This window comes from Chelonoidis abingdonii, chromosome 2 (assembly GCF_003597395.2).
Source record: "Chelonoidis abingdonii isolate Lonesome George chromosome 2, CheloAbing_2.0, whole genome shotgun sequence".
NCBI lineage: Eukaryota > Metazoa > Chordata > Testudines > Testudinidae > Chelonoidis > Chelonoidis abingdonii.
In genome coordinates this window covers 232,284,897-232,294,156 of record NC_133770.1, presented here as the reverse complement: position 1 = coordinate 232,294,156, position 9,260 = coordinate 232,284,897, and the positions used below count along the sequence as shown (strand labels likewise).

The 9,260-nt window shown below is 40.1% G+C and overlaps 1 protein-coding gene across 1 annotated transcript; it reads right to left on the bottom strand.

Annotated features, from left to right (window-relative positions):
- Positions 1-3,389: 3,389 nt before the first annotated feature.
- On the bottom strand, positions 3,390-5,903 carry CHCHD7 (coiled-coil-helix-coiled-coil-helix domain containing 7). Its single transcript, XM_032796878.2, has 3 exons — positions 5,829-5,903; positions 4,889-4,987; positions 3,390-3,578 (listed from the first exon to the last, which is right to left on the bottom strand). The coding sequence occupies exons 1-3, from the start codon at positions 5,880-5,882 to the stop codon at positions 3,474-3,476; spliced, it is 258 nt and encodes an 85-aa protein (XP_032652769.1). The 5' UTR covers positions 5,883-5,903; the 3' UTR covers positions 3,390-3,473.
- Positions 5,904-9,260: the final 3,357 nt, after the last annotated feature.

Here is a 9,260-nt window from a genome sequence, read left to right as displayed (position 1 = left end):
CAGGTGGATAGTGCTGTTGCACAACAAAATAACACTTTCTAGACATGATTATAACGCTTCAGAGTAAAAACAGACTACAGAGAAGAACCTTGAGGGTTTAGCACTACAAATTCAAAACACACTTCTAAAACTTGACAATTAAAAGCAGGGGCAAATAGCTTTGGCCCTTTATTTCTGTTTATATTTCATATAAAAAAGCTAACCTTCCACCCCCAACACTATGCCCTAACTCACTTGTTTAAAAAAGGATGTAAGCTTTGTGATGTAAAGAAAAGGCCAATATCCTTGGCTCACCATCAAAGCTAATCACATAACAAAAATGAGTGGAAAAACTCAAAACTGTTTCATACAAAAGGCTGTTTTGCATTCATAATTCATCAGTCCACTGCATTAAATGCAAACACAGCAGCCCCTGATGAGGAAATAGATATGACAAGTGAGACTAAACTTATGGAGAACTATTGAAAGGCATAATAATGTAATATAAAAGCATTTGATTTCTTCAAGCAGTTTTCATATAAAAAAGCTGAGCGGTTTCTTGACAATAACTAGTGGTAGACACCTCAATGCATCATTATATCATATTTCTAGAAGTGATGACTGGCTCTCTTCTGGAAGGCCATTTGTAGATAGTCTCTGCATTCAAATCTTACCTGTAGATCCAGTTTTGCCATGACACCTGCAAGAAGCTACATTGTCCACAATGGATAGTTGATGGATAACTAGGATATCTACAACAATCCTTTTATTACCAAAAACAAACTGGCCACTTATGTCCTATCACATTCCATTACATTGTGTCTGCCTTTTGTTGTATGAGCTCCTCAGGGTAGTGACAGCACATTCTTTTCTGTTTGGAAAGCACCTAGCACACTGATGTAATATTAGAAACAAATTTATTAGTGGAGTCCCAAAAGAGTTAAGTAAACATTTAAGCAGTGGTTTGCTTGATACTGAAGAGAAAGAGGCAGACACTCCTCCTGCTCAAATCACTTTAAAAATGTAATACATAGCCCTTGGCAAAAAACCCACAAAACACAGTTTTACAGTTGGTGTTTTAATTTAACAAATCATGAAGAGTATTTTATTCAGTTTTGAAAAGCTATCTTAGGTCATGTCTCCAGCCATCCAAAAAATAAAATTGGCAAGGGGGGGGGGGGGGGGGGTAGGGAGAGAGGGGCATGTGCTCTCAACAATCTGTCCCTTAAGGCTGATGTATGTTTGTTTTTAATTCTGTTGTCAAGCTTTGTGGGCATAGTAGGACACAAAAAGCTACTGAAGATCCAAACTTCAAGCTTTTTTTTTTTTTTTTTTTTTATATAAAGTCAGGGGGGTAAAGGCAACTATGAGAAAGCTGAACTTCATGCAAAAGGCAAGAAAAAATCAATAATGGCATTTAAAGAAGAGTAAGATGGGTAGCAAGATTTTGTATTAACTGAAGCAGGGTGGCAGAGAAGAGATAAGAGATCATCATAATTTAGTGAAAGGGTTTTGAGCTATAGGAATGAGAAAGAAAGTTGTGTGACATAAGTGAGAAAAATGTCCTGGTCTTTCTTCAAGGAAAGACTGTTGACTATAAAATCCTAGTAAAATAGCGGATGATAGCAGAGAGGCAATTCAAAACACAAGACTGCACTGCCTGGAAGAGGGAAGTGCAGAGAGTAGTAGCTGAAGCCATAAGAGCATATACATCTTGCCCAAAGAGACAGAGTGGAGAAGCCATGACAAAACGCTAGTGGTCACACTGGAAGATGACTTAACACTGAAGAAATGGGTGAAGAGCTTAGTGGACCAGGGCAGCTTACATGACAAAGCCAAGAGGAGCAGTCAACTCTTTCAAAACTGTGGACAAACAGGAAGATTAGTACCAACCCAAGGCCCTTGCCTTATGAGGCAGAGTGCTAAATATTAAGTGTGACTAGCAAAGGGAACAGAACCCAGCTCTCAAGTAAACCAAGAGAGGGAGAGACTGAGTATTAAAGCATGTATGCAACATGCACAAGCACACTGAAGGCAAGAAGGAACTGGTCCAACAATTGGAGAGGCTACATAAGCCCCCAGAAGTATGTCCTTGTATCCTCTTTCCCTAAAAGGGGCAGGAGAAAAATGGAATGAGGACAGATGAGGTCAAAAGGCTAGAAGGTAGTAAGAAGGAAAGTTGGTAACAAGCAGGGAAAAAGAAAAGGTTAAGTCCATTGCAACAGGAGCCTTAACGATGATGCCACATTGTAGAAGTTGCTCCCTCTGATAGAATGGGATCACAGCTCACACTTTAAACCCAACACTGGGGGATTTACTTAAATGTGGTAAGAAGATGGTTGATTAGGCAGGTGCTTTTATGTACTATACATACTCACGTTGTGGCTTCACAGATTTTTTTTTTTTTTTTTTTTTTTTTTTTTTTTAAGTGCTTCTGGTGCTGTTTGAAGGTTCCATGCAGAGGAGGAACTGGCTACCTACAGTGCTATTAAATGCCCAAAATAAGATTTAATATCTTATCTTACAGTAATTGTAGGTTAAGCATTTTCAGTCAGTTATTTGTTAATATCTACTACTATCCACTACTGGTGGTGGTATAAAAAAGTATTTCATTAAAGGTAAACAGTTAATCAGAAAGCACATTATTAGAGCAATGGAGTTCAACTTCTTCCCTCACAAGCCTCTCCCTAGAGAAGCAGATGGTTACTGTACAAACTTGATTTATTTTTTGCTTTAACTAGAAATTAGTTTCCATTGAAATCCATTTATGTATTTCCCCCCCCGCCCCAATAGTAGGTTGTATTGTTTGTTTTTTTAAGTTGTAACTTCAGTGACTGTATTGGCAGATGCCTCCAATTAGAGCGGTGATAAGTGTGACTCATGTCAATGTTGGTATTTGTACATAAACACAAAAAAACCCAGAAAAAGGACTTGCTACTTTAACCATTATGCAAAACAATAAGAATAGTAGTTTTTAGTTAAGTTGTACCAAACTAGTCTTCTTAGTTCTTCTTCCTCTGTAATTCTCACTCTAGGCAGCTGCTCTGTCCCCTGCCACAGATATGTCTCTATGGCAAAACTTGTTTTGAAGTTGTCATCAAATATCAAGGCCAGTTATGTAGTATTCAGCATTAAGTGGAAGTTTAAGAATTACTTCCACAACTGCCTCGAGGTCATCTTTGTACATGTCTGTAGTGAACCTTTTAGGCACATAGTAATTACTATTTATCTGCATCATGGTAGCACCTAGAAAACCTACTTTGACCAGGACCCCATTGTGCTAGGTACTGTACAAAACAGAAGAAAAGCTGTCCCTGCCCCACCATGTCCCCCAACCCCCCCAAAGGACTTTGCAATCTAAGGTAATGTTCTTTCTCAGTTGGCAACATCTTATGATTAAAAAACAGAGGCAATGTTAAAAAAATTTAATGCCTAGCTGACAGAAATCTTCATATGTACATAATATTAAATAGTAAACAATAAAGACTGTGTGATCAGTATGGTGTTCCTCCTATTGACTTCAATATATTCTCTCTCTCATCTGCTGTAGGCATATTTGGTTTCACACCATCTCTTCTCCTTTGTATCATAATGGCATGCTGTAAACAGAAGAAAGTGAGTATGAGAACACGCTGATTTCTCAGAAGTCTCTGCCTCTGATTTAGCTCCTAGTGAATGTACTTCTCAGAAGTACTTTATAGCAGAAACTAGGTACTTAAAATCTGATTAGTTGATAACTTCAGTTAAATGCACTGGTACTAGTTAAGTAACATCAGATAATCCACCTTATCGTTTCAGCAGACAGTGAAAGCAAATACTTTTAAAGAACTACAGTATTCTCCTGGCAATGTCAGATTAACTGCATAATAGTGCAACCCACCAAAAAACTGTTTGCAGATAAGTATTATTGAAAGTCATTAGCTAAATGGTGTTGCTAGCAAAGCACAGAAGGAGTGATTTTTCTGCTGCTATTCCCACTGCAGAATGTGGTGTCTGAACAAAAAAAAGCTGGAGTTAGAAGGAAACATAAGTGGCAGCAGCAGAACATCCCATGAGGGGGAATTAAAAAAAAAAGTTAGGATATATTAATAGGAAGCAAAATGAAGTATAGGAGAAGAATGTCAGGGAAGACAAAGGGTATGTCTTCACTACCGGCCGCATCAGTGAACAGCAATGAATCCAGTGGGGATTGATTTATCGCGTCTAGTCTAGAGGCGCTAAATCGATCCCCAAGCGCTCTCCCATCAACTCCTGTACTCCAGCTCAGCGAAAGGCGCAGGCAGAGTCAACGGGGGAGCAGCAGCAGACAACTCACTGTAGTGAAGACACTGCAGTAAGTCGATCCAAGTACGTTGATTTCAGCTACGTGACTAAACTTAGCTCGATTCCCCCCAAAGTGTAGACCAGGCCAAAGTTAACATAGGACGGAAAACTCCCTAATTATATGGTTTAAAATTTTTGTTCTAGTATATCCATGAGATTTGAGTCATGGATATAGTACCAGTACTAAATTCTGAGGATTAAGAAGGAGACTGGGCGTATTTAACACTGCAAGAAACATTTGAGTAGACCCACTCAAATTTGTAAAAAAAGGACAAATATAGCAGTTTAAGATTTGCACATATGCCTTACTTTAACCTCTGAAAATTACTTAGCAGAGTCATTGTTCTTAAAATTACACTGAGGCAAAACTAAAATTAATTTTGTTCTTTCATTACTGTTTTAGCATTATTAAAGTGAAAATACTAGAACCTTAATACATGTCAGAATATTGACAGTATAAACTAGTATAATCAGTGCAAAAAGTTGGATTACTGTTAGGCATTAGTTACCAAGATAAACCCAATGGACTGTTTTGTTAAACAAAAATATTCTGTTTGATTGAGAAATTTTGCTCAAGCCTACTTACCCAAAATTTTCTGCAGTTTTTGTACTTTAAAAAATAAGAGGCACACACATCCTTTCTGTAGTTATTGTCATCCATACATTGTCTAGAGGCATCTGTTTCCTTTAATATGGAAGACATGTCACACTTAAGAGCTGGTGGGGATAAATATATTTACACATTTTTAGTGTATTATTTTATAAATTAAGATTAAGGGAGACAGCCGAGCTGTCTGAGCACTACAAACAATAGTTGGGGAAAATAGGAGAACCTTTGCATCAAGGATACAAGGGCAAACTCCTGCTCTTACAAGAAGGGCCAGGGAATCTGAAAGCAAAGACTTTAACTAGGAGCTGTGGCTGCTCAGCACCTGGGGAGGGGCGGGGGGAAAGGAGGAGGAAATCAAGTCATCTGTCTGCAGAACACAGACAGAAGTTCTGTTTGGTTCTTTCAAAAGGTATCCAACACAGTAAACTGCAAAACACTTTTTTTTTTTTTTTTTNAAAAGTTTTTTGCAGAAGTTCCCCCCCATCTTCGAGCACCCCCCCTCCTTCTCCAGGGTCTTTGCTGTGAATCGAGTGACAGCAGCGAGAGAGAGCAAGGTATCCAACACAGTAAACTGCAAAACACTTTTTTTTTTTTTTTTTTTTTTGAGGTAATTAGAAGAGAGGGGAACAAATCCAAGCTACAAGGATTTAAGTCTGTCCTTGAAACCACAATCAGAATTCCAAACCTGATAACCAGAAGGCTACCCCATCCAGTCATGAAGAGCTATTAGATTCTGAACTTAATATTTTCAACTTAAAAGATCCAAATATTTTGGATGTTTACACCCACACATACACCCCTTCAGAAGGAAAATGAAGCATTATAAACTACTTGCTTTTAGAAGGAACTATTAGGGTAGTTTTCATACCCCTACAGTAATGCATCTTCAGACTAAATCATAACTGACCAATCTTACCGCTAGACATGGATTTGTATCGTGGTCTCTAAGTCGCTGCACATTTCTGGACATCCTAAAATGTCTTACTGCAGCTAGAAGCAGGAAAGAAAGAATTTTTTTTTATATTTGACCCACGAGTGCCATTAATGTTAAGAGTCTCAGTTTGAATTTCCATTTTAAGTGGTTTAACACAGAAACCTCTACCACAGTACATACATGCAAGATCTGGCAGAGATTTTTTTTAAACATATAATTTAGAAAAGAAAGGAATATAGAAACTTGTTTGATTTTCTACTGTATTAGGACGCTTCATGCTACCCTGATAGTACAAAGCAACTCAGACCAGTTTAGCAAGCCACTAGAATTCCATTTTCCTAGCTACGTAGTAGCTCTTATGCCATCTCCTGACTACGAGTGTATGGATTTGGCTGAGCAAAGGAGTATGTCTCACAGTTCTACACCCCCAAACTTTCTAGATACTACAAAAGTCCCCAGGGCCTTGTAACAGCCACAGCATATTTAGAGAACTCTCAAACTGCTCTAATTTTAACTGGTGACCAGCCTAGCACCCAGAGGGCACAGAATTGAAAAGGAGTAATGTGCACATGCAAACCCTTCCTAGCTTGGGTCAAGTGCTTCTTGGCCAGCCTACAAGAATCAGAGCCATAACGTAAACTAGGCTTTGAGTACAGAAACATCTAGACCTACTACTATATTACCAATTAGTGACATGTCTGAGACACAAAAATGGTTCCTTAGGGAAATGTCCATTTATATCCCCCTCTCATTAAAAAATAAATAAATAAATAAAAATCAGATTTTTAAACAATGCTTACCTACTAATATTGATGCTAGTTTCTAATTGCTAAACCAGTGTGAAATGAAGTAGAAAACTAGTTTCAGTTTGACACAGCTTCCTACTTGATCTCAAATATTTTTCTGCAAAAAGCTGCTGTTAAAGACAAGCTTAGAAATACTCTTAAATGACATTTGTATCTATAGTAAAAACAGCATCCTGTACTAACTCTGCTTACATCAGCAACAAATCCATTTAGTCCTTCGTTGTGTTCTTACCACTGCAGAGCCAATACATGGAGGTAGTGGGATTCTATTACTTTTTGTAAATAAACTGAACTGTTAGTTTCAATTGCACGCCAAATTCTGCCCTTAGTTACACTTGGGCAGCCTCTCTGAAAACTAGGTAGCCCAAGTGCTTCTGAGGACAGAATTTGGTTTCCTAGTTTGTTTGAACTCTCAGATTTTAGTGCTGAGGGAAGACAGCATATAAATTAAAAATATTAATTCACATACTGGAAGTCTTTTTTAAGTGACTTTTCACACTGAGCTTGACATTTTAGCTGTATTGTAACTTTGCTATCTGGAACTAAATATTTAGTTTCTTAGCTAGAGCAAGTGTTTTCAATCACACAGGGTTTAAAAATAAAATGGATGTACACTAAACACTAGTTTTTAGACAACCAGGGATTGCAGAAAAGGCCAAAACAACCTATCATATATACTCGTTCATTAGCCCATTCATTTATAATCCAACCCCCTAAAATGGTTAGGTAAAAGCAGCAAAACCTGTAAGCCGACTCTGTATTTCAGGTGTTGGCAAACTCTGGCTCCCAGCCGTCAAAGTAAGCTGGTGGTGGGTCAGGACATTTTGTTTACTTGGAGCGTCTGCAGGCATGGAGCCCCTCAGCTCCCTGTGGCCGCGGTTCGCTGTTCCTAGCCAATAGAAGTTGCGGGAAGCGGCTCCCACAGCTCCCCTTGGCTAGGAACAGCAAATTGCGGCCACAGGGAGCTGAGGGGCTCCATGTCTGCAGATGCTCCAAGTAAACAAAATGACAATGTATTAGATATTCAATTAAATGATTCCATAGAGTTCAAAATAATCAAATTTTGGTGTAGACCCGTTTATAAGCCGATCCCCGCTCTTTGATGCGTCACTTTTTTACCAAAAATAGTCAGCCTGTGAACAGGTATATATGGTACATCCTATCTACATAATTGCTATTAACATGAAATTTCAGAGGTTTGCCCAAGTATTACTTGTAACTGGTGCGCTGCATTTATTTTAGAAAAGCAGGATCAATAAGGACACATTGCTGGCATACTTTTAAGACCATCTCCATGAAAGTGACCTTTCAATGACGAGGCCAAAGGTCACTTACTGGAAGCAGATTTTGTCTAGAGTTTACACTATTAATGTCAGTCAGTACACAAATGACTAACAGCTGATTTAAAGCGGAGATATTTCCAGTTCCTGTCAATCTGTCAAGTCCAATTGACAATGAAATGTAGAAAGTGTACTGTTTGTCAACCTGATGTTTAAAAAGTAGGTTTTGTTCTTATGAAGTTGTTTAGTAATTTGGTTTAGAATGTGCCAAAACTTAAATATGCTTGTCTATTTGCAAAAATACTAAGCACTACTACAAAAATACTTCACATCTAAGGGCACCGTGGAAAATAATCTGATAGCTCCTGAACTGAATTTTCTATTAAGTGCTTCAACAACATTAGGAGCATAACCTACTATCTAGCCTGACAGGCAGGTAGGTCACATGCAAATGCTACTAATATTTGATTTAGTTAAGTTAACAGGAAGTAATCTCTCCTCTTACCCCACCCCCCATCCCCCCGATATTTACACATTTACAGACTGACTCTCCTGCTTTAGGAATACAGGGTCAACCACAACCACATCAAGGGTTTTGTTTATACTACAGTTTTTAATTATGTTTTACTAAACTAATGGACAGTTGTAAATGATAGCACTGACAGAAAATATTTGTTCCTAATACAGTTTAGCCCTAGGGCAGACTTTCAGTTCAAGAGCTATCAAGCTATTTTCCAGGGTTCCTACCACTGCCAAGTGTTTCAGCAGAAACTAGTATAGTCAAGCCCTAAAACTGTCATTGACGAGGAGGGCAGAATTAACACCTCGAGCTGTGAGAGCGGAGGAGGTGGTTACAATACGGGGCTGAGAGTGGGTTGGGGGCTGCCCCTTCCCCGTCTCAAAGCGGGGAGAGGAAGGTGCCTCCAAAAATCTGCTTACGGGCAAGTCACTTTCTCAGGCGCTGAGTTTCGGGCACCTGGCGGACCTCGGGAGGCCCCGGGGACACCCAACACACGCTGGGCGCCCGGGGGCCTTTTACACACTTGTCCCCCCGTTTCGCCGGCAGAGGGTCGGCGCCGCTTCGGAGTGGGGTGGGCAGGGCGCCGCTCGCAGCGAAGAGGGGCTGCGGCCAGCGGCCACCCCCCTCCCCCCGTTTCATTGACAGCGAGGCCTGAACTCCGGTCCAGGCTCGCCCGCCCCCCCGCCCGGGCCCAGCTGCCAGGGGCGCCCCCTGTCGCCAGGGCAGCCGCCGAGAGGAAGCGAGCGGGCCCCGCTCCTGCGTCCCCCGCTGAGGCGCGAGGGCGAAGCCCCGCTCCCGGAGCGGCGGG